Below are 26,815 nucleotides of genomic sequence, written 5' to 3' on the forward strand. Positions count from 1 at the left end.
ACGGATGCAGCCGTGAATTCAACGTATTGTTATCGACCTTAGATCGCGCTGGAGATAGTCGCTTATTAGATTCAATGCCTCGTCCCGTGTTGAGATTTGTCAGTTATGGACCGTTAAATAGCTTTCGTAATAGACTATACGACAATTGTTACGGTATTCACGAGTGTGGTTATCTTTTGACGATAGTCTTAGACAAGAAACATAATTTCTTATTCCGTTCACATGACTCCCTTATTTACGTATTATTATGAATATGCAATCGAATATTTTTTTGAGGCGATGGACAGCCGGCTGCACGTGTCACTTCCGGTGAAACGAAATTTTCACTTTTCCAGTAAAATGTAATTATCGCATACGGACTTCTGAAAAGCTGCACCTGAATCATTATCCACAGTAAAGCAAGTCATAATTTTTTGGCCACGTGACCGATTTCTATAATATCGTTTCGTAGGATCTGATTTGATAAAATCGGTTCCTCGTCTCTCACGGAATACGAAAAGCCGGTGGCGCGTAAAATATAATTAACTACGATGGAGACATTTCGGTATGCATAATTTATTTTGAATCAATCAATAAACACACACGAAGAGCTCCTTTCGTCTGTATAATGCTAATTTAAGATTATAATTTCGATAGTATTTAATCATGATTTAAGTACTTATTAATCTTCCATAAAACTTTTCGTAATCGATGATGTTATCAGTGAATATATATATAATTATTATAATTCTAATAATTTATTACACTATAGTAGAACTATATAGGGTGATCAAAAAGAACCATTCAGTATTTATATGGTAGATAGTACACACCATATTAATTGTGAGTAAAAAAGGCCTTAATGAACATAGATCGAAAATTCAACCGTTTCTAAGATATAAAACAATTTTATATATTAATATCATAAATGACTTACTGGCTTCTACATGTCATATGCGACGTGAAGATTTACCTCAGTGTTTTCAAACCGCGTTCCAAATGTTCTTATTTAATTTTTATACACATTTTGTTATGAAAAATTTTACCGGGAATTAGTAAAATTGACATTAACCCGTCATTACGATTGAGTTCATTAAAATTTTTTTACTTAGTATGATGTGTACTTGTAAATGCTGAAGGGAATTTTTTAACACCCTGTTATAAAAATCAAGCTCTATTAGCATTACGTCCATTGAAAAATTATAATACAATTCTTATACGATTCAAGACCTCATCTATCATTCATTGATAAACTATGTAATTATCTCAATGACAGCACCTTCCTTCTCTTGTTTAAATTCAGTACTCGATGCACTAATATACTAACTAGTCGCTATTTCATTTATAATCCATCTTTCGGCAACGACGGACAACATGCTCCATTTTAGTTGCCATCACCTCTCTCGCGTGAGAAGGGATCGGTCCAAGGTCGAAGCCGAGCACTCCCAGGTAGCTTTTCCCTTGCACCCCTCTCTTTGTGGAGTATATATTGCCCTCGTATGCGGCGGCTATCGGGGTGACCATCCCTCCCGCGATGGGAGCTTCCATTGCTACCCCATGCTGTCTGCCACCCCGGAACTCGACCGGCGGTGTATCTACCCTCGAAAATCCATAGTGGACCCACCCTTGGTGGCGCCTGCGCATCTCCTAGTTTCGTTTCAACGACCAACCCCTCGTTCTTGTCCTCGGCGTGGAATAGCGTCGGCGAATATATACAAAGCAAACATAGCTAATAATACTATATCATTGCAAGTATAATATACATCGCATGTATTTCGAATATGTCGAGTATAATTGGAAAATTATTTATATCTATGAAAAGAGAGATTAGATGATTTAGTAGAATAAAAGATAAATTAATACACTGAGAAAAATTTCTTGTTGAAAATGAATGAACCGGAAAATTCTGATCATATCTCTATCACAATTTTGATTATCTCAACTAGAATTATAACAGATTTAATTAGAAAAATCTGATTTGTCCATTTTTTATCAGAATTTCAATTAATACAAGATTTTCCAGTGTAAGAGTAGGGAAAATTAGATAGAAGAGAAAATAACACATATAAGTGTACATAATGTACTTATTTATTTATTTCAAAGCACAATAATAATTTTTGTTTTTCTATTAGATTTAAATATCGATGGTAAAAAAGTTAAGTCAATGAGAAATTTTAGAGAAATACTTTCTGGATCTTTTCTCTCAGTGTAATTTTTATCTTTTCTTGTACTGTTCTTTACATGATTTTATTCGGAATTTTTAAAATATCGACCGATCTTAATTCCGAGTCATCGACCATTCTTTGTCCACTCGTCTTCCGCTTTTCGCTCGAGGAGGATGGCAATGCACAAAACAGACTTTAATGCGAGCACCGAGGCAACCTTGACTGGGATTTACCCGCCTGATGGATTCGAGGATGGCGTGCGGTGAGAGCTTCCGACCGTCTGAACGCGCCACCTTGTAACTCATGTTATTTAATTCTAATCAGTCAGTCGCTTACGGAATTAGCCAGCGAGAGAATGCGACCAATTTATAATTCCTAATCGAACAATCGGTTACTCGTTACGTTTTTCGGTACTTGCAGATACTCAGGAAAATTATCGTTTAGCTTATTTTCTTTTGATTATTATATATACACGTTATTTTCCTAAAAGAATTTCTAAAAGGAAATATTAAAATTATGCAAATTGTAATGATTGCGATATATAAATTATAAAGCTTATGTGAATTATTAAAAATTTTAATGAGCTTCTTATGATTATAACGAATATAAAGTGAATGATGCTTTAAGAATAATGACGAATAGAAATAAGTCTTTAATTAGTTTTTATCCATATCATAATGCAACATAAATTACATTACCTACAATATTCACTTTTTCCCTTTAGTCGTGAAAACAATGTATTCCGTTCGAATATAATACCGGAATGTGTCGGTACAAAGCCTTTTGCGTGATTTTCTTCGAAAAGTCGGTGAACTTGTCTCTCCAGGAAAACGTCGAAAATTACCTTGGTAGTGCTCCGGGATGAAAATTACTAGGAGACCTTTTCTTAACGACCGCAGTAACATTGCCGGCCATTAAGCGGAGTATGAAGTACACTGAAAAAAAAATTTGCAGGTTTTAAATAAATATTTACTCCAATATAGTACTCACGAAATATTTATTTATAGTAAATAAATATTTATTTAAAATAAAACAGTTATATTTAAATCGAATAAATATGTTTATATTTAGTAAATATTTCGTTAGTACTATTGGAGTAAATATTTATTTAAAATCTGCAAATTTTTTTTTCTGTGTATACATACGTATGTTTCGAGTGTGCGTTACAGTGTCACGGTTCGCAGAGTCGATACGCATCTACGCAACTGGTCTAATACTACAAGTGCGTTATGCGTGTGGATTATCGGGAGGGGCGCGAGGACTTGACACGTTATCACCTGGCTTACCTGGCCGGGCTAAAATCATGCGTCAGCTCTATTTTAACTCGATCGAAATAATCGATAAGCACTCAAGATGAAATAATCAAGCTGTTATTCTTATATGTTTTATACCGCCTCTGACATTAAAGGCTAATTTATGCGCTTTCTTGCTTCTTATCTCTTGCCTTCCTCCCTCTTTGCGACTATTTTATTGTCACACTCCTGTTACGCGTTTCTTGTCTTTTCCGAAGTTCAAGAACTTTTATTTCGGGCTACAGGAAACGAAGAAATAAGATAAGAGGCAAAAAGCTCAGAGGTAAAAAGTAGTAAGCAAAGAACATATTGTAAATCAGCCTTAAATGCAAATACTGAACTTCGAGTTCTGTCAGATCCGTTCAGTTGAAGCGCTCACTCGCATGAGGTGAAACGTATACTTACGTCAAATACGTATGAACATAAAATGATACACTGCACCTAATCGAAATTTATGTTTCGAAAGGGTGGATTCACCCTTCTCAATAAATTAGCAAGAATGAAACGGTCTCGAATTAAACGAACTTCTGTTGGTGAATAAATGTCGATTGCATAACGCGCGGCGTGTATATTCTTCGGGCGGGACGCATCGCATTGTTCCTTCAGATCTATAATTTTTTTTATTCATCTGTCATCGAGGTACCATGTATGTACCTACAGATAATGGCATAGCGTCGGGCCTCGTTTGTATTTCCAAGGTAACTATAATCGTGCACACGGCGGCCATGGTCTATCCATGTAGTTACTTTCGCATGATTTTTCACTTCTGTAGACGCTTTCGATATGCGTAAATAAACCTTGCGTTATGCAATACTAACCGAGTTGTGTTACTTTCGTGTCACTTGATTTCGATGGAATATATAATCTTGACATTGATGATGCAATTAGAACGCTCAATTAAATACTAATTAAATAAATTTGCATATAGGTAATATGTAAAAATATAAATAAATATAAATTTGTTATATTCACGATTTATTATGCTATAAATTTATTTTATTTACAATTTCTTTTTATTGTTTATAAAAATATAATAGAGCAGAGTAAACGATTTATTTGGCATAACGTTATGATGTATTAATTAAAGTATTAAAATATCAATTTTGAATTACTATATATACCTAATTCTAAATTAAAATTATTATTTGAAAATTCTGTATCGCTTTTTTTTATTGTTAATTTTTAATATTGATTTAGACATCAAAATTCGTATTAGAAAAATTATATTTTATTTAGCAGTTAATTTTTCATGTACCTATCTCACAAAGTTCCTTAAGCGACAATTTACAGAATGTAATTCTTGGAAGATGAAGATACCATTGTCCTCGGAAATTGCGAATCTTTAAAAATGGTGAACGCAGCATACGTCCTGAAAAAGCGATGCTGTTAATTAAAATGCTTAGGGGTTAGAAAGCGTGATGAATGGGATTGTCGGCCGTATACTGCGCGACGTGGCCGCGCCAAGAAGCACTCTATTAATTATTAGACGACACCAAATCCATTATTCGGGACGAGGAGTGACGGAGGTCCGCGAGGAATAATCCTATTCGAATGTTATTAGTGTTTCACCGGATGTTTTCCTTTCTTCTTGCCTTCCACCTCCTCGATAAAACAACGCTAATTACTGGGTCCGTGAATAGGACAGGCAACGGCACCACGGTGTGAGTCCTGTATTAACCCTATATGTCCCCCCTATTGGGTCCACTGGACCCATATGCTACCAAAAATGATCTTACTTCCTTTCCAAGCATAGATATTAGAGGATAAAAGAAGAAGAATAATGGGGTATCAATAATTACGAAATTATAAAACATTATAGTTTATAATTTGTTAACAAAAATATGATAGGAATATATATTTTAAATCTTTTTCAGCTAATATGTGTTATAAAATGATAAATATTGATAATATTTATTTGATTATAAATATTACGATTATATTACGAAAGTTATAGCTACAATTAAGAATTTTCAATAAATTTATTTCTGATGAGTTCATCTTGATACTAAAAGTACGTCTCTCTTGGGATGAAAATAAAATTCCAGGTATTTTCCCGACTTGTTAGTACTATAAGATAATTTTTCTACTGAATGATTACAGGCAATTTAGCATCATATATACTTTGATGATGTTATCTACTGCTTACACTGTTGTTAAATTGTCAATTTAAGTATCAACATCTTGTTATTTTTTAATACCTTAGTGTATTTTTTAAAAATAAAATTTATAATGATATTATTAAAATTATTATACTTTTTAAACATTCTATCTATTTAAGATTTAACAGTAATAAATGTATATAAATGTTATAAGAACAAAAATAATGCAATGTAAAAAGAATTGTGTCATATTTTAAATTATTTGTTGTAAAAGAGTTATGTATATTACATCTAATGTCTGAAATAGATATAAAGCTTCTTATTATAGAAATAGAAAAAAGATTTCTAGATATAAAGATTATACTTTCGAACCTTTTTGAAATAAATAAAATATCAATTAGAGAGAGGGGGGGAGGGGGGAGGAAGAGGATAATTTCACCGAAAGTCATTTCTGGTATACAATTATTTTATAACGAATATTTATTTATATATTGATCTTGCGAACAGAATGTAAGTATAAGCGTAACATAAGATACATAGCTGCAAAAGCAGGGAAATAAGAGACGTCTCTAGGAGCGGCAAAGTTCACAGTGACATCTCATTAACACTATTTTCTTAATAACCAGCGATAAGAACTGGTCCTGCCCGCGAACCATTCCAACATGTCCATCTCGTTTTCTTGCACAGCCTTGGCCAGCTCCTTGGGGGCAGCGCAAGTAAAGACCGCGCAAAAGCCGTTAAATATATGTATATACCGCGTAAGAATAATAATTATTCCTAAGTATAGGCCTGCGCGAGATGGTCATCGCGCGGCAACGCGGTGTCTTTGACGAGCCCGAGAGTACTCGTCTCACGGCGTGGTCGCTGCTTTCCTTGGCGAGTGCTTCAATTAAACAAATAATCTAGGGCCACAGATGCGTAAAATTTGATTTTACATATTCCGCAGGTAGTCAATGGCGTCGCCGGGGTATCTGCAAAAGTAGTCATTAACGACGTGACTTACGATGCATTAAGCGCAGCGAGAGTCGATGTATTGGATTGTATGACTAGAAGAGAAAAAAATATTCGTGTCCGAAGAGATAAAAGTCGAAATATTTGTTTTGGAGCAAAGAAATTTAGAATTGCAAAGTATCCTACATTTTTATAAGCGTGAAAATAAGCTTGACGTGATAATGTGTTTGTATTTTAAAAAGAATTTTCGTGGATTTTGCGATTTACATTTGTTGTGACTTAATTAAGATTATAACTTTTAATAATATCTTTAACTTTTACAAGTTGAGCATAGATTTGCGTTCCAATATACAATATTTTTCTGTGTATTAAAGTCACTCATTATTGCTACTTCGAAGCATTGTATTATAGGGTACTCCACGCGTTTTTTAAATTGCAATGTTAATTTTGTAAGCATTCCATTGTGATGGGATTGCTTGTTATATTAACTCTTATGATACGCGTCAATGGTTTCCATTTCTATAGTGAGCGTTTTAATTAAGCTGACAGCAGGTTGCTTAAGAATGAAGTTTACACGTTAATTTTGCAAGCGGCACGGCGTCGCTTTTCATTTTCCCATTTGTGTATATCATAAGTGTTGACAAATTAGGAAAAAATTTTTTAACACCTTCATTTTAATTCTAAAAAATTATTTTATTAATTAACGATATTTCTTATAAAAGATAATCTTCTAGTAATCAAATTGCATATAATTTATTTTGCTGACGGTAAACAACTTTTCACGTTCTTGCGTTGTATAAATTTATTATACATAATTTTATCTTACAAGAAAAAAAGGAAAATAATATTTTTACTCTTTTAGGATTAATTTAGAAATTTGAAGAAGTTTTGCTCCTCAAGCACAACATTAGACGAACTCAATTATTTCTATAAAATATTTATGCCAATGTTGGCTAATCAGGTCATCATATAGTAGTTATACTTGTCAGTCACCACTGTCATAACTACTAAATAATTCACACATTTTACGCCGAATCGAGTGGCTCGTTCGCCAGCGTAAATATTTCAGGTTACGAGCATACGTATCCTTGTCTAAGGACATTGGACTGGCGGAGTCGAGGCGCATACGTGTCTGCAGGGTGTCAATCAGTCCGGTTGGCACACCGGCATCTTTTAATTATCAAAATCCTACGGGACACAGCTCGTTTGCTGTTAACGATTCGAGAAGCGCACGCTGATTTCAGTCATGAAGAGTAAAATGTAAATTCGCGCTCACATAACGGTCGGCGTGCCGCCGCGAATTGATTATTAAAATTAATCCCCCTAGTCAACATGGAACTCGGAACAAAAGCCCACTGGTTATTGAACCCTCATCGCCACGGACCAGCAATATCGTTGATTGCAACAGCTTTATTTTTAGCAAACTGTAACGAGTCTGCTGGATGCTTAGAGCGACGATCCGTTGCATTTTTAGTTGCAATCTTCGTTGAACAGCGTATTTTTATGAATGTTTATACTTTGGAAAATTCAAATTTTAATATTTTCTTACTTGATCTTTTTTTAAGTTGTTTTTTTTTATTCTGTAGTTCTAAATTTTTTTACTCCAAAATACAAATTAAGGTTTTAATGTTTAATATATTTTTAATAATCATTGAAGTTATATGGAATATATATATATAAAGTTCCGATATTTTAAATAAATTTTTTTTACTAAATTTTAAATAAAACTTTATAGCCTTAGTTGAAGACTAATATGAGAATAAATAATAATATTCAAATAAAAAGTATGTTGTTATTTATTTATTCTCTTAAACTTTCTATTTTTAACATAACATTCGTTATAAATCTATTTTTTAAATAACTTCTTTCTCTCTCTCCAATTTATTAAAATTTATAACATGCATTATTGTATGTAAGAATATATTTGTCTCATTGCAGCTTAAAACCACCACAGAAGGACGGGGTGACAAAGTCGAATCCCAGCAAGCGGCATCGAGAACGATTAAACGCCGAGCTGGATACGCTGGCATCGTTACTTCCCTTCGAGCAAAATATCCTCAGCAAGCTGGATCGACTGAGCATCCTCAGACTCAGCGTAAGCTACCTCCGCACCAAGAGCTACTTTCAAGGTAAGTATTCAGAATTACATTGCGCGCATATTACTGCAATTTATACTGTATACTATATTTTATAAGTTTCATCCAAGTAAATATTGAACGCATATGTTTCACAATTTTAAAATTTACTGCATATATTCAAGAATCTAATTCAACTTAAATTATGTTGTTCCGAGTCATTTGACGATTTGATTCAAGAAGTATATCACGCATATTGGTTAATTATTATTATTCACACTGTAGTAATCACGTTAAGTCTATCTGAAGTTGATATTACTGGTGGCTTAATTAATTTTATTAATTAATCCTATTTATTAATTTATTATCGCTGTCTGTACGTAATGATAGCTGAACATAAAATTCGGACAACAAATATCTTAAGTTGTAGCTGTGAGCTCCATTATAATACAAGTATCCACAATCTTTCGTTGGCACGCGAGATACTCGTTACATTTTCTAGACAATATGATCCGGAAACAATGCGGTCCATAAACTTGCTCATCATTCTTTCACAACCCATTGACTGATGGCTTAATATCAAAATCAAGTTTTACATAAAGATAGACTATTCAAATTAAATCTTTATTCGGATACACACAAAATAAGAATTTACAGAAAAATATAAATTAATAGTATTTAAGGATTAATTAAAGTTGAAATATTAATGTGCTATTAATATACATTAAAACGGTTTATTCAATCATAAAATTAATGATAATTAATTCTTGTTTACATTTAAAGAAGAACTTTTTTTTGGAACAAAGAGATTTTTTGTTCTACTTCGCGCTTAAAGAGAAAAAAAGAACTGATTCGCTCCCGTGAGTAATACGTTTGGCTGCTATGCAGAAATTATGCAACTTGAGCGAGAGAACGCCTTCCTGCACCACGGGTGTGCAATCTCATCTGCAATCGCAATCAGGTAGGGCCAATCGAAGAATCGCCGCGGAATAATGGGTAGACGTTCTCGTCTTCTTCCTCTACCATTATCCGCCACCGTACTTTCGTCCCTTGTTTCCAATCTCGCGACGAGCAAAGTGACTCCTGCGCCAACGCGAAATCGAGCTCATTGATTTTACGCCGAGGATTACCAGGATAGGGAAAAAAATAAGATTGTCGTCGCATTCACTTCTCATTTTCTTTAAGAAATCGCATCAGAATTTAAAGCGTACCTCTGTCAGCTGATCGAAAAAGATTATTCTATGAAGTTCCTAGTACAATGAGACTAGATTATAACGTCTTCGCTTCAAAAGCATGTCTCTTTATAACAATTAACTCAAAGCAATTGTTAACTTCATAATTAAAGGGTTCATTATGTAACTTTTAACGATTATAACGCTATAGTCGTTAAGAGTTACAGAATGGGCCCTTTAATGTTAGGAATTCTTGGAACTACGAAAGTACAATAATTCATGCGAGGAATTTAAAAAGAATGGTTTTTTTTATAAAGTTCGTTTAAATATAAACTTATATCTGAACTAAACACGGCAAATCTCTGTTTTTTGATCGCTCATTTTAAATTATCTTCAAGTTTTTCTAATCATTCCAATTAGTTTTAATTATCATTCTTTTAAATACGATTTCCATGTGAATGTTAAACATTTTTTGGAAATTTAACATTTTAATGATTAAAAAAACAATGTTAATTTTTGCTTAAAAATCACTAAAATTTTTCTTAATATATATCCAAAAATTCTGCAACTCAAAATGATAGAACTCTTAATTATGTAAATAGGAGCAATTAACTAGACATGTGACTGTCACCGCACAGGACTAACGCGACGGTATTTCCTTCGAAAGAGAGTGGCAAACGGAGAAGGAACGGGTGGGAGGCTCGGTCGATGGTCGAACGCGCGAAGAGTCGAGAACGGCCCGATCCTTGTTTCGAGAGGACGTGAGGAAGCGAGATGGCAGATATACCGGGGCGCAATAGCGTATGCAAGGTAATGCACGAGCACGAATCCGGATTGAACGCGCGGAGGAGGACGGCCTCCTCCGTGATGCTGGTTCGTCCGTTTGTGTACGTGCGTTGCTTGCTGGCTACCTCCGCGCGATATCGCGGATCTCGCAGTATATCACCGAGGCCCGCGCGCGAGGTTGCGGCCTGGGACTTCCACTTAGAGCTCTTGTTGCTGCCGTTGCGTCGCTATGCTGGTCGCTGTTGCTGCTGCGATACCGCAGGACGGAACTCGCACGCGCGAAAGACGCAGCGACCTAACCCGTAGCGCATTGTTCACACCATTTTAATAGGTATTCATTGTCAAGGCTCGGATCTCTACCGAGGATTCCCAACAGAGTGTCGTCTCCGATCTGTTCCGATATCTGGGAGTTCTCGCCGTCCGTATATAAGTCCCTTCTTCCTTATTTCCCGCCGCTTTCGCAGAATTTTGAATTATGGAGGGGGATATGCATAAACAGAGTTTTGCATATAACAATTTTATCTTCTTTTATGAGAACAGAAATAGAGTTATCATTATTGTGACTTGATGATTAATCCTCAGCTATAGCTATAAAAACTACATTTAAATTTTAAAGCGTTCTATTTAAAGTACATAATGTAAGTAAATATTCACCTTACGGCGATTGAAAGTTTCAAAGTTTTTTTTACTTACAATTTAGAATCTCATAGTATCAATCATACAGATTGTATAACTGTCTAAAAATGTTTGCATTAGGTTCAAATGACTCGTTGCTATATAATCGAAGATTATAAAGAAATTAAGTTAAAGATAATCAGGTAGAAACAATTAGTTTTGAGTCGCTTACAATTGAAAGTAGTTTTAATTATGGTCATTTATCTTCGTGTACCTTTTGTTTCTAGGCAAAGTGATACAATTTCAAACAGCGTGGTAAGGTGGTACAATTCTGATATAAGATTTTAATCCAATTTTCGGAATGCAAGTTTTTCCTGCAGTTTAATCCTTTCCACACAATGAGATTAGAGTTGAATTTCTCGAAAATTGGATTCAAATTTTATTTCTTTCAGAATTGTACTACCTTACCCTATTAATTTTAAATATTATACACACATTTTAAATATACAATTATTGTAACATTGATTAAAACTGCGTAAAAGCATTAATAAAATCGCATTCTCGTTTCCAGTTTTCTACACTTTCTTTCTATGCATTACTGTGATTGCGGAGTCCAATTTCCGAAAAGTTATCAACACCAACGACTTCCGTTCCACAGCTTCTCGATTAAAAAGTTCTGTTCGCGCCTCGGCGAGCGTTGCAGCTGTTAACAAGATTAACAGCTCCGCATTCGATTGGCAACATTAATCCGAGTAACACGGGTAGTAACCCGTGAGGAATTCCCCCCTTCCCCCTTTTGCTCTCCGTGAACGCTATGTAAATTAATTAGGGCCCTCGGTAACCGCGCTGATTTTTCAAGCAGGCACGTGGTGCGTGCCTCCCTCGCCTCGAGGTAGAAGGAAAGAACGAAGGAAGAAGAAGGAGATGAGAAGAGGGAGAAGTGAAAGAAATGGAAGAAGAAGAATAAGGTGGCGAAGTCCGGGCCCTGGAGGTGAATTCGCCGGGCGTTGAAGAGGCGGTGTGCGATAGTCCCTGGCACTCGGGTACCCTCTGGGGCTCCAGATAGCAGATCTACCCCGGAGGTTGCGTCTCCCTCGCCTTTTCTCACACGTTCGAGCTCACCTTCCCTCACACTCTGTACGCCGTTGCTCTCGCTACCGGTCGCAGAGATCCCGCTTGAACGAGAATCTCGGCAATTAACCTACGCCACTTAGTCTTATTATTGGTAGGTCTCTCCTGCGCGCGTCGTTCTTGATTCTCGCTGCTACGTGCTCCATCCTCGCGGTTTCGAGCCGCGCTTCCGCCGCGATCCTACACGCGTTCCCGCGTCAGAATGCAATCTCGCGGAGGAAGTCTTTTTTGTACGAGAAGTTTACTGTTAATTTTCATCTCAATTTTTCTCTTCGACAAATTTCTTCAATTTCAAGCGAAATAGTTACTTGACAATCATGGTAGACAAAATGTATAATTAAGGAAAGTAATATATTATAGATTCTGACATACTATACACACATTACATATCGAATATATCATATAATATTTTATCTTGATTTTTTAAAAGTATTACAAATTATTGCAATCATATTTTCTTTTGATTTTTTAGAAGTATTACGTACATTATTGCAGTTAATAATGATAATTTTACTACTAATAAAAAATTTTAATTTGTAAATTATAAAAGCCGTTATTTAATAATTATCAAATCACACACTTAAATAAATTATTGAAAATTAAAATCTAATATTTAAAAAAAGAACGAGATTTGTTTAAAACGTGTCATTTTATTTAAAATAGTATTTATAAAAATATAAAATTTTCTTTTATTTAAAAAGGTATAAAAATAAAATCTGTAACTCTACTTTTTCTTCAATCTTTCAATGCTTTAAGAATATTGTTTGATTTTTTAATAAATTACGAAAACATCACATTTTTTGCAGTGATCAATCTCATTCTTATCATTTATTAAAATTATCAGAAATAGAATTCGGCGTTTTCTTAATACGGTATATTTCGTAGAAAGCTGGCGTGTAGCCTTGACGTTTGTTTTGATGACGTATGACCTTGATGTTTAGGCGCGTCGTTGGGTACGCGCAGTCATCGTTTTTCATTCACCTGGTGAAACTCGAGCCAGCAGGTAGTGGCGCGATCCGCTCCGTGTGTCGTCGCTATCATTTCTCGAACCGCGTTTGCAACTGATACAAAGCAAAACGCTACTTCCTCTTTATTTATTCTTTACAAACAATTAGCAATTATTAACATATGTTCAATTATTAATGTATGATCAATTAACTGTCGCGATCAAAATTCATAAATGTATCAAAGCATATCTCGCATAATTTTGTTTTACAATAAGGAACTGAAACGATAGAGAGAGAAAATAGATTATTTACGGACAATAAATATTTCCTCAACGACGTTAGAATTCGGATTCAGATTTATCGTGCTTTTATATAATCCTCCGGAGCTGACGCCAAAATCTGTAACGTAGGAATCGACGTTGAGTCTGTAAGATCCCATTTAATTATATTAATTAAAAAGCACTAATTAGTTTCAAAGAACCAAAGTGACGTAACTCATATATGAAAAAGAATAAATACTAGTATATTTAATATGAATGATCCAAGATTACACAAATGTAACTTAAATAAAATTAAATTGTTTAACACTTTTTACAAGACAAAGAAATTTATAATTAAGTTCGATAGATACATCGTTTACTCCGGAGAAGATCCCGGTAATTTAAACATAAATTGTTCATTATTGGTACGGAATATATTGTATAAATCATAAAAACTAAGTGATTTTGTAACAGAAAGGCATGATACGTTGATCATTTGTCAAGAATCTGTGATACGAGGAATAGAGCATTCAGCATACATTAATATTTTATAAAGTGTAACGCACGAAATATTTCGTATGCGGCGGTTGATGTTTACTTTCTCGCGGCCCGCGGACCGTTGAACTTACGCGGTCACCTTGTTTATTATTCGCGGGTGAGCGGACGGGTAGCGACTAGAGAGGAGAGAGCGACGCGAGCCGTTCCGTGTCGCATTGCTTCTCGAAATTCCGTCGCGACAAGTGCCGAACAGAATCCTTCTCTACGAACATTTGGCATATCGGTAATTTGTTAAAACGTCTCGTTCGAAATCGTTCATTCGCAATAGGCCTGTTCTTTTTGGCTGAACTTTTGCAATAGTTCAACCAAAAAGAACAGGCCTAATGAGTCGTGGAATACGATTGAGTGGGCTAACTTAACCTAACCTAACTTGACTGAGGGTTTCCTCGCGCGTTCTCATCGTGTTGTCCGTTTTAGAATATTGCAAGAGTAATTTGCAAGATTATGTTCGGAGTGTCCAGTAAAGTTCTCGTGTTGATGTATTTCGCAACTTATTTTCGCGAGTGTTATGTGGTGTATGTGCAACGAAGGAAGCTGAGAGGAGGAGGAGATCTGGGAGATATCGGGCGACGGCGGAGCAACCATGAGGTAAGTTTTCTATATATTTTTTATATATTTATGCAACATTTGAGTTTTTAATGAACAATTATTATCTGTATAGTTATGCAACAATTAATCTTTTAAATAACAATTATTTTAAATACTAATTCAGATATTATGTTCGTATTTTACAGTTCGACGTGGTTCAACGTAGTTCAACTCCGCTGTTGCGCATCGTATCTGTAAGTTTTAAATTATATTTTATTTTAGAGGAAATATGTGTGAATCTATGAAATTTTTATCAAATATATATGTGTATATTAAGTACAAAATAAGAATGTAGATAATGTTTCATAGATCTATTATTTTTTTAATGGACAAGCTCTAAAAAAAGAAAGCGATATTTAATTTTGTGTAGCGATCATGTAACTTTTTTTTGGGTGGAAATATGAAAAATAAAAATTTTACTATTTTGAAATTAAATTTTCACATTTTCTGTCCTAAAGAAAAAATTACATAATTGGTACCCAGGTATGTAGAATTATTTATTGTGCATAGAAAACTAAATATATACATTTAGATTTTGAAAAAAAAAAAAAACGAAATTGAGAATACTATAAAAATATAAAGTATTACATAATAATATTGTTTAGACAATTTTGATGTGTTGAGTAGATTATAACAAATTTTTGAGTTTGCTTAAATAAATGCTGAAAAAGAAAGGAAACGTAACAAAAATTAAATAAAGCTATTACAGTAAGAAATTGAAATACAAATATTCTTAAAACAATTTGTAAATAAAACTAATAAAATTTTCATTTATATATTTTTATGATATTCTTAAATTTAATTTATTCGAAAACTTATCTGTCGGATTCTTCTCTTCCTTTACGTATTCGTAAAAAATTGATAGATTTCGCTGACACTTAAAATAAAACATCGAGGGAAAAAGATTAATGAGCGTAGCTCGGAATTCATTCACACGTCGTCTCACACTTAATGCTCGATTAAGCGTGACTAAATGTCGCAGCGAGAGGAATTTTTCCGGATTGGTTTTCGCCCGATGCGTTTGAGAACTTAATAGCTATATCGTGATGGCCCTTCTGTGCGCGCAGACAGGCGTTAAAAGGATCGTACACGTAAATAGGATCGCACACAATGCGTGACTGACCGTGCGCGGCCAATTATTTCGATGATTTACGACGTCGTATCCTTATCGCTGTAATTAGTAGAAAAAAAGATTTATAACCGAGACACGTTACGTATATCACTTCCTTATCAGCTTATGCGAATTTTAAACATCGGACTACCTCCAAGATGTATCCGAGTGAGACAACCGCGTAATGCTGGCAGTTATACTTGGCGAAGCCGAAGATATTTTTCATTGCAATTTTAATGAATTGAGCGATCCTCGCTATTTAAAGAGCACGCGAACGAAGCAGCAAGGCTGTCGTATTCGCGGAAAGAAACTGCACAGTATAATGCTTCTATATAAATATACTATGCTAGGGAAAAGCACATAAACGTTCTATCGCTTGAAATAATCAATCCGACTTTATTATAATATCATATCGCTTCTTAATTGGGATAGTTCGTGTTTAATTCGTAATAAAATACGATTCTTACATGTATAATGTGATTTTTTGTACACTTGACACTGAACTTTCACGCAAAAATAAAACGATTTCTTTATTGATTGCAAATTATAAACGTTAATCAAAATTGATTTTTTAAAAATAATTTATGTTATTTTATTAATGTAATGAAATAACATAAAACGTACAAAAATGTAATTACGATAGCAAATTATTGCAAGCAAAATGTTTTACAAATTTTTGTGAAAAAATATGTAATATAATTATAATAGATAAATTTTTTTTATACAAAAAAATATTAAATTATTCTCAGTACTAAAAATAAAATCGCTCAATTATTTATAATGGACAAACGAGTAAATATTAATTGATCTTAATTAAATAAAGGAGATATCAATTAAATAAATCTAATAGAGTTGCCGAATAGGTATGCTACCGATTGCATTATTTATGCGATCTTTATCGTGTTTTTCAGATACCGAGGTTACTGCTATAAAATCAAAATGAAATTAAATTATTGTATAAATACAGATTAATTCAGCTTTATATATATAATAATCGGTTGATTATGATCAATGGTTTTCGTTTTGCCTTGCGTTTTGTAATCATTCTCGTCGAAGTTGTTCACATTTTCCGCATCATTTCCCAGTGTAAGTTACATACAGCAATATAGCGATAAATCAATTCGTGTATTAATTAACGCGTGCGATCGTAATTAATAGATCCTTCGATATTCGCAATGGACATGCATTGCTGCGCGTCGAGTCAACGCCGCGTTCATCGGAGCGATTTAATTATTAAGACGCATCCTTCGTGTCTGAAGTGCATCCAGTGCACGAATCGGGTATCGGGAGTATCTGAGCGGATTAATTAAAGATATGCGATAGTAATTAGTCGTGCAAATTTTTCGAGTGTGACACGCGTTGCGTGCTTAATCGATATTGGAGCGTTCATGTTTTTTTACTCGTCTTGAATTGCAACTTCAACAATGAAGCGCTTTTTTGACAAGAAACAACAGTTCATTTATCTAACAAATTGCCTATTTGTTTCGTTCGTGATGATCTGACATCATAATACTTGTCGATTCGAAACTGGAGCAATCTTTATCTTGAATAAATACTTCATGTATTAACCTTTCGGAAGTCAAAAGTGTCAAACGATTCCATTTTTTTTATGTTACATCTGCAAATTTAGTTTATTCTTATTAAAATATAATATAGTTCGGTCACTTGTGCATTACATTAGCTGTTATACGTGAAATTAGCAAAATTAAATATAAAAGCATGTAAATATTTTAAACAATTAAGTACTCAATGATATTGTGATGTTATTTAACAGAATATAATGTATTATTTCATTGTCAAAGTTAATTATATTATGTTACTACATTTAGATATATTATATAAAGTAGTCTTTAATGTGCACTAATCTAGTTATAGTGAAAATGACCAAGTTTATCATTAGTATTTATTTTGTTTTATACGAGTTATGTCGTATTTTTGCTTCTTTGAATTTAATTAATGCTTTTTAATTAACATAAATTAAATATGTCTTACATTCAGCGTTAGTAATTATGATAAGATTTTGTCAGCTTCGAAGAATTAAATCATGTTAAATTACGTGCACTTGGTAGAGAATAAATTTGAAATTAAATTTAATGCAATTTAATTTAATTGTTTTGCGTTAAGTATTTCTATTGTATTCGAATTATCGCGGAAATTTCCTTTCAGAAAATCTCAGAAATTCTTAAAGCGTTAATATCACATAAAACCAATTTATAAAACATACATACACATTCAGATTTTCTTAACAAATAATGAGTCAGATATCAAAAGAGTCAGTTTTTATCTCGCGTCCTTCCGGTTTTCGACCGACAGATCCGTCTCGCTGATTTCTCTTCGACTTTGCCTCTCTCATTCTTCTCCCTTTTATCGCCATCGGGCTCTTTCTCTTTTTTCTCCCCTTCTCTCTCTTTATTTCACTTTCTCTCACTCTGCCAGGTGCGGCGACGAAATGGAAAATGCAAATAAGGCGTAATAACGAGATGGTAACCGTATCGCCCGGCTGTATCTCTCCATCGCGGACTTACGCATCTCTCCCGGACGTTTATGATATACATTTACACGTGTGTATGATATATTAAGCATAGGCGTGTCTATACTTATGAACGTTGCTCGCGCGCGAACACCGATCGGCCAAAACGATCGGATCGTTTAGGGACGAGATGCGTGCCCCTTTTTTGACGGTAGCATCGCTGTTTGCGGTTTATTCGTGCCCCGGCGGCGGTAAATCGATGATTTTTTGATAGGACGCAGTCACGATTAATCCCGATCTCTTCAACAAACAAAAACTTATTTTATTTAAATAATTGAATTTTTGTGATAAATTTTTGTAATAAATTAAAATAAATTAAAATAAATTAAAAAGATGATTTATATATAAATACATCTACGCAGGCAATATATTTTGATCAAAATAAGAATAGAAATTGAGAAGGTTTTTTTCGCAGCTTTTGTTTATAGACATTACCGAGAGGAAAATTAATTCGGTATAGATAATTTTTAATATCTCTCGAGGTAAGGTTTTTGTAACATTCACGTGTCTTATTTAATAAAAAAAAACAGTCCTCGTTTCGCAATTTAATTATTAGGTACGTACCGCTATAAGGTGACAGAAGCGTCATGGTTAATTAACGCAAACAGTCTGGGTGCGCTGGGCCTTTAATATGCTGAGAAATTGCGGCACGTTGTCAGAGTAACTCCGTAAAACTCGTTAATGACAAATGTAGAGGATGTTTCGCGTAAAGCCAGCAAATTAGGAGAAAATCAAAGTATTCTACCGGTAGGTGCGCGTTAAGTTATTATGTTAAAAAGATGAAAATGCAATTCTTCGCATTTTATATAATAAATAATAGATAGTTATTATTATTATTACAATGTTTTTTTTATAATTATGATTGATTATGATTATATAATTATATAATATATAATTATATAGACATTCATAAAACAATTATAGGATAATAAATTGAACGCATATTATATAGTACATCTGTATTAATTATTAATTATTCAGCATTTAACTTCTTTACTCGAAAAATTGACATTATTTGTCGTCATTTGATATTAAATAACGTTAAAGTTATTTTAACGTCAAAATAATGACGTTAGCTTGTTTGTTGAGTAATAAAACTTCTTTTTCAACAGATTAATACGACTCATTTAAATAAAATCGTATCTTAATCGGATGTTATAATTTTGGATATATATTTTTAGATGTCTAACGATACCCATAAATGTATATACCCAGTTCATTTAAATACATACATATTATTAATACATGTATTTAATTTATGATTGAGATATCTTTATAAACTGATAATTATTCAAGAGAAGATTATTTGAAATTGATTAATTTATGAATAATTCCTGGAAATTATGAGGGATTCGGCTGACATGTTTGCTTTAAATTTGAATGACTTCGCTGGCAGACGTTTCTACATAGTGTCACAGGCTGATATATTGTGTACATATTGCCACCATGTCATGTTCACGTGTGGTACGTTTTGATTAAGGTGTCTGAGGGTAACGAATTGTGTAATGAGTATTTGATGCGCTCGCCCAGTGAGTAATTAGTCCTGCGACTATTATTAATGTTTCGGACTAACGTTTCCATCTTTATTCCGGCGATGACCATAGTGTTTACAACATCGCATTCCTTCCGTCCATGTTTCTAATGTCTTTTTTAAATACGCGATGATTTTTTTGCGCGATTATGTGAGGAAAAGATAATTTGAAAATGAAATTAATGCATAAAATATTTAATCTTTACAGGGCGGGAAAACTATTATAGTTGCGCTGAAAGTATTACATTTTGAAGTAAGAAATAAAATAAAATAATGAATTATAATAAATCTTACTCAAGGAAAAGCTTTCTGCAAGATTTAAAAAATAGATCCCTATCTTTTAAAAGTTAATGTTTATAAAAACAATGAATACTTAATATTTTAGAATAAGAACATTGAGTGCTAGGAATGGAATAAAATTTTAAATAGCGTGAAATTTTTACTTTCTTTTACACGTCTGAATCTATTAAAATTTTATTTCTACATTAATACATCAGAAACTTTATATCGATTAATTTTGAGATATCATCGCTTGTATTTAAGCCGAAATGATAAGAATTACATTTTAGACTACTTTTTTCGCGGAATAAATAAAAAGCGTATTTACGCTTGGAGTGAAAGGATTAAAGATGTGATCAATCGATAGAAACGATGGTCCGTCGTCCAATGCATTTATTTAATTTGACCGATTATCTGCGGCGGAATTCATTTTTCACATTATCGCGATGCGGTGAGCCTTCATGATTTTGCCAGACAATGTTGCGAGCGACGCACGTCGTTTTATAGAGTCGTCAGCGGCTTCCATCTCACCTGTCTTGTCTCGCCTCTCTTTGCAATCCGCCGTGTCCGTCTGTCCGTCGACCGCTTGAAAAATGATTCCATTCTAGATCGGAGTCGCGCCTCTCGTTTGCATCGATAGCCATCGGCAATCGCGGACGGGATCCACGAGTATCCTTCGGCGCAAGTTTGTTAACTCGACGAATAATGGCGTACGTTATAAAACCTATCCACTTCAATATCTCTTCTCGCCAAAGGATTTACGTTTGCATACATAGATTGTTTTTTTAGGCTGTCTCTCTTCGATCGAAGTTACGACAATGAATTGTAACAAATATGGGCAATATCATTTTATTGCAACGTTAATTCGTGTGGTTGCAAGATTTTATTCTTTTCTGTTGCAATTATACAAATTATTTTAAAAATAAATCCGACTACTTTGAGATGGCTATATAGTTAAAGAGTGACTCATAAAGGGAATTAATATGCATTGCGTCTTTCAATAAAAATTTATTAGCCTTGATATTACATAAATAATGAAAAAAAATGAAATGATTAAGATCAATTAAAGGATTAATTATTATTCGCGAGCAACCTCTTTAGCAAGGTGAAATGCCTAATTAATTTTGCTACTTTAACTTTGGCATATCTACAAGATTAAAAGTTTCACTTGGATTCAAGTCAAGCCGTTTGGCAGCTTGATATCGCAAACGAGAAATTACAGTATATCCCCCCAACATAAATTCTCGACATTCCTATCGGATCGATCAAGAAGAACTAACTGCCGCATTTATTTATCTGCAGTTCATTAGTTTTGCATTCGTGTATCTTACGTTTGTACGTCGAAATTAGTAATTATTTTTATCTTAACAAAGTTATGGAAATTGTGAAAATTTTAGCTGTCTTGAACTTTAAGTCGATTAGTATTAAGAATAACAATGAGACCTTATTTTCAGTATATCTTAAAGATATATCTTAAAGATATAATCATCTAACTTTCAAAGCAATTTCTTCTTAATCATCTTTCGTGTTGTAGTAAGGATAAGAATTTTGCTGTTTATATAACAAGAATCTTAAATCTTTGATCTTCGTAACTTATAAATCTATATGGCGCTATTCCAATTTATAGAAGTTTAGAAATATATTGTTATATTATTATTAACATTATAGCAGCAATAATTATAAAAATGAAGTTCTTAATTATTTATCATGCAATTAGTCACAAATACCAAAAATTTTTATTTCAATATATATTTAAAAAGAAAACATAATATGTAAAGAATATTAACATCTCGTGTATGCGAATGTTGTTAAATTAAAAATTTTAAATCTGTATGTAAGGGTGTATCATAAATAATGTCCTCTAATCATACAGTACTATTCCTAATAAAAAACTGAATCCAAAAGTCCTCTTTGTAATTTTCGTAATAGTTAACGAGATATTAATTTCTAAAGATTGCCGAATGAACGGATAAAATTGACAAGACAATTTTAAGATATCTTTCAATGTTCTTTGTGAAATGTTTTGAAGATGTTTCTTAAAGAATTCTTAAAGATATCTTAAAGTTGTCTTGTCGGTTTTAGACATTTTGCTCATTGGGTAACTAAAAAAAATATTACGAAAATTGCAGAAAATATTACAAAAATTGCAGGTATAAGAAGGCCTTTCGACTCAGTTTTTTTATTGGGAATAGCACTACCTGTATGATTAATGGGCGCTATTTAAGATACATCTTGTATATCCAGATATAATATTATTGGATGTCAAATACAAATCGGATTGACACCAATTTTGTTTGTGATCTCTCGCATTAAGTAACAAGCATCGTTGTCAATTCCCTTATCGTTCGTTTCGACAAGAGACGTTGAAAAAGTACGTTGAGACATCTGCCGAGTTCGGTAGCCGGCGAGGAACGTCGTCAAGTATCGCATCGCGGAGAAGGCATCATTTCCGATAAAATGACGGGACACGTGAAGGATTAACCGTTGTTGGCCGTGTGTGCGAACCGTGCTTTTTTTCATCCCTTTCTCTTAGACGAGAACACGGTACGCGTGCACGACGATCGGTATCGCCATCGGTGTCGGGGACAAGTCCGTTTCAACGGAGGTTAACAGAGGGAAAGGGAGAGAGAGAGAGAGAGAACTGTCGGGAGAGAGATTCGATTTGCCTTTAATCGGATTGGCAACGCGCCAAGTTGGGCCGAACTCCGGGCCCCGCGAGGTAGTCGAGTCGAGCCCACCGGACACGCGATATACATCGTTCATTAACGTCATTATTAAAAACACAGCAATTAGACCGCGCCAAATATCGACCTGCACGGCGGGCACACATGACAGCCCGATGCGAAATGAGAGATCGGCGATCGGCAGACTTGGCGCGCGACGGCCGGTTTTTGACGCTCGACACCTTTCTTCGCGACTGCGTGACGAAAACAGCGTCGGTTTGCAACGGACGGCGCATTTATCGGCTGGTAATCGCGATAATAATGTTCGGCGATTGTCGATATGCAGATGACCGAGGGAGACACAAAGACGGAGAGCCTTGTATTAATTATATTATTAACTTTATCTTGCAACACTGAAAAGGTTTGTCATATCTCTCGGTCGTTAAATTGCACTGTCATTTTCAGCGGAACGGTAATGAAGGAGCTCTTCGCCGTTGCGAAAGAATGAAGTTGGTTATATTATAATAACGGTGAATGAATGGGATTGAAGGCTGAATCGGTTGAAGGCTAATTCATTAACCCTCGTTTCCTTGTACTCCAACTTTTCTATGTTATTGCTCCGTCCAGTTTACCAGGAATTAGTTATTCTTACAATTTATGTTTTAATTCTGGTCATCTATACTACACGAAAAGAACGGTTTTGCGCGCTAAAATATCTAAACAATTTAGCTATATTTAAATTTAAAAATAATTTTGTTGGACCATTAAAATAATTATGTAGAACATTAAGCGTTAATAACAATGCTGCAAAAAGTTTTGACGCTCTAGCAACCAGTTTGAGTGTTCTACATAATTATTTTAATGATCTAAACATTTTTTATTGTGAAATAAAATAATCGTCCTAACAATATTCAATCCTAGAATATAAAAAACTAATTTATATGCTTGTCAAAAGGAATTACGATCTTTTAGAAGCTTGATTTGTCAGAACTTTATTTATTTTAAATTAATACATATTTAGACAAAGAAAAATATCGCCTTGCAAATTATTATATCAATATACTTAAATAATTCTTTTAAATATCATAAAATTGAACTTGGATTGTGCGTCGCTGATCAATTCTTGCATCCGTTACAATATTATCGCGCGCTAACGTGATTTTGCAAGAGTAGTACATAATAAAAAAGAAAGTGAGAGGATTTTCATGCAGGATGAAACAGAGAAAGAGAATTAGAGATTTATTTTCCACCTGCCCGATCAGCCGTATTACTTGGCCATACAGCGGGGTTTGTAAAGCCGTCGCAGATGTCACGAGGACCGGCTCCGGGCGCCGTCTTGTGGGTCCGCCCGCCCGGCTCCCGTATACGAATACAGCGAAACAAAACGATTCGCGTGGACAAGTAATATGCTTAAAGCCCGTATACATCGCGGCTGAATATCAACCGGTGCAATCGGACGGAATCATCAAAGGTGGTAGGAAAATCGATTGCCAGCGTAAACCGGCGTGGCCACTTTTCGCGATGGACGGCGCTACTCGCGCGCGAACGCGCACCTGTCTCCTGATCCCCGCATCCTTCGATCGTCCGGTCAAGTGGAGTCACGAGCCTCGTTCGAGTATGAGTTAAGCAGCGCGTCGTATCGCCGTCGTCTCTCTTTCCGACGCGCTATTACCTCGCGTCGCGAGGCTGCGATATTTATGGGATAGAGTTCCATCGCCGGACCCTATAGACCTCGAATGCGCCGCGAAGGAAGCGCGAGTTGTGAGGCTGCTGATTCGATAACCATTACTGATAGTTGATAAAAAAAAGACTCCCCGTAACGTGATTCGAGTAATTCGTTACGTTTAGCAGCGTGATATCGAATAGATGTGGTGTTCTAAATCTGATTTCATATCTTTATCTTAGTGTTATCTTAGTTATCTTTATATAATATATAATTTTAATTAAATTATATTTTTATTATGACGTTTATATTAATTTAATTTATAATAATTTAAGATATTTCCATATACATGTATATATATTTATTTAGATTTTAATGAATCACTGCGACGAATAATTTTCCGATGAGTAATTAATAGCAATTATCTTTAATTATTTTTTAGAATAATTAATATATTAATTTCTTTTTTTAAAAATGTCATAATTGTTTACTGTTGTAATACTCGGAATTTATTATTTCCAAAATTATGGTACAAAAACTAGTGTTCCAGAATACACTACGCGATATAGACCATTAATTAACTTACACATTAATAATATGAAATGTTGATATATTAATATTACCTGTCACTGTCTCGATGAACAAGACCTGTATGTGCAAATTTTGAAAATTCCACGACAAGGAAAACGATTCCATTCGGGGTAAGAGCTCAATTTTTTAATCGAACGCTCACGGCGTGAACACTCGTATATTAATCGCTCATTAGGGAAGAAATTAGATCGTTCGAGAGGGGTCCCTCCACCCTAATTTGCCGTGCCAGAGAGGATGTAGGAAGATACGCGTTTTCGACGTGTCATTAGGTCGCGCCGCGCTGCGCCGAGGCTAAGAGTTCATCGAAATTAGCCGCCGATGCTCGTTATACCGAAGCACTCGTCTTGCCGTTGCGGGATGATGAACTGCGATAAGAATGGCGCGGGGCGTAAGACTGTTATTAGCTGAAAATACGACGAACACCAGCGGACATCAAGCAGCACTTTTATGGGAGAAAGGGAATCATAATTGCAAGAGTTTAGCCGTAATGTCGGCAATCATTTTAATTAAGAATAACCTCCCCTCTCTCCTCTCTCTCTCTCTGCTCCCTGCTTTTTCTTCTCTTCCTTATCTTCTACTGTATTTTTCTCCTGTCGCGGCTTAACGCGCCTGCACACACACGCTTTCACATATAATTGGAGTATTTTGTATTTTACCGCGGCGTTTCTTACGCAATCGGTCGAGTAATCTATCATACTTCATTTGAAGTACTAATTAAAATCAATTTCGTGAATCTGGTTTTTCTCGATTACAAATTCATTGCAAAGATCTTAAAATTAAATCAAAATTTGATGAAAAGTTCAAATTACTCTCTAAAAATATAATTAATAATATTAATTGAAGTAATTTATTTTAAGAGATATATATGCACGTATAAGTTTTAAGAAAAATGTAGATATTTATATTATACACTTTTATATAATATTTAAAATATATATTTATAATATGTGTTATTTTACATTTTATTTGACATTTTACTTTACGCAAGCAAAGTATTCATGCATTAAATTTTTGTTGGAAATTCAGCTGTTGCTACATTTCTTGTAATTGAAGTAAACATAGGTGCTCTACTCTCTCCCGAAATGTATTCCTATCGCTCTCGTAGTATGGAAAGAAACGCAGTTGTTCAAATTATGAGTATATCGCAATCTGCTTAACATTAATTAAGACATACATTCCGCTTTTCGATGCACTCCATACATTTTCCCGTGAATTCTTTTCTTTTTTACGGCTTCGGCGCGCAATTCCACGAGCATGTCCGACAGGTGATTGAAGAATTCGTTGTACTCATTGCACTGCATCTGTCAGTCAATTCCATCAGACAATGCGCCAGTTTTTATTCAACCTTGAATGAATTATACGCTGTTATTGTCATAATCGCGAAAGGAATGAGATTTACTTCTTAAATTGGCGATAATGACAGGCATCTTTCTGTCTTGTCTCATCTTGTAATTATATCGATGAAAAGTATAAAAATATGAATTTGTGTTGAAATTTTCATGAGCCTTGATGAACATTATTATCACGAATTTTTAATCATTAATTAAGAATATATTGACATTTGACGAAACTATATATACGTCTATTGTTAAAAAAAATTGTTATGTATAAAAGAAACTTTTTATTTAATCTAATTTTTTAGTGTATTATAAATAATTTTATAAATATAAATTATTAGTAATGGCATAACGATCGCTAATTTATTTTATATCCATTAAAAATATATTATTAAATTACGATTTAAAATAACCAAACAAAATTTTTATATAATAAACGCATTCGTGAAAGTATTTATATGACTATGCTGACATTTTCCGTTAGCCGTTGTT

The 26,815-nt window shown here is 34.2% G+C and overlaps 1 protein-coding gene across 1 annotated transcript in view; it reads left to right on the plus strand.

Moving 5' to 3' along the window:
* The window catches only part of ss (aryl hydrocarbon receptor spineless), a 202,448-nt gene that overhangs the window by 66,830 nt on the left and 108,803 nt on the right, over nt 1-26,815 (plus strand). Inside the window, exon 2 of the mRNA XM_018446204.1 lies at nt 8,425-8,615. Within this exon, the coding sequence (XP_018301706.1) occupies nt 8,425-8,615 (191 nt within the window). The remainder of the gene's footprint in view (nt 1-8,424; nt 8,616-26,815) is intronic.

This window comes from Mycetomoellerius zeteki, unplaced genomic scaffold, assembly GCF_001594055.1.
Source record: "Mycetomoellerius zeteki isolate Tzet28-1 unplaced genomic scaffold, Tzet1.0 scaffold174, whole genome shotgun sequence".
Classification (NCBI taxonomy): domain Eukaryota; kingdom Metazoa; phylum Arthropoda; class Insecta; order Hymenoptera; family Formicidae; genus Mycetomoellerius; species Mycetomoellerius zeteki.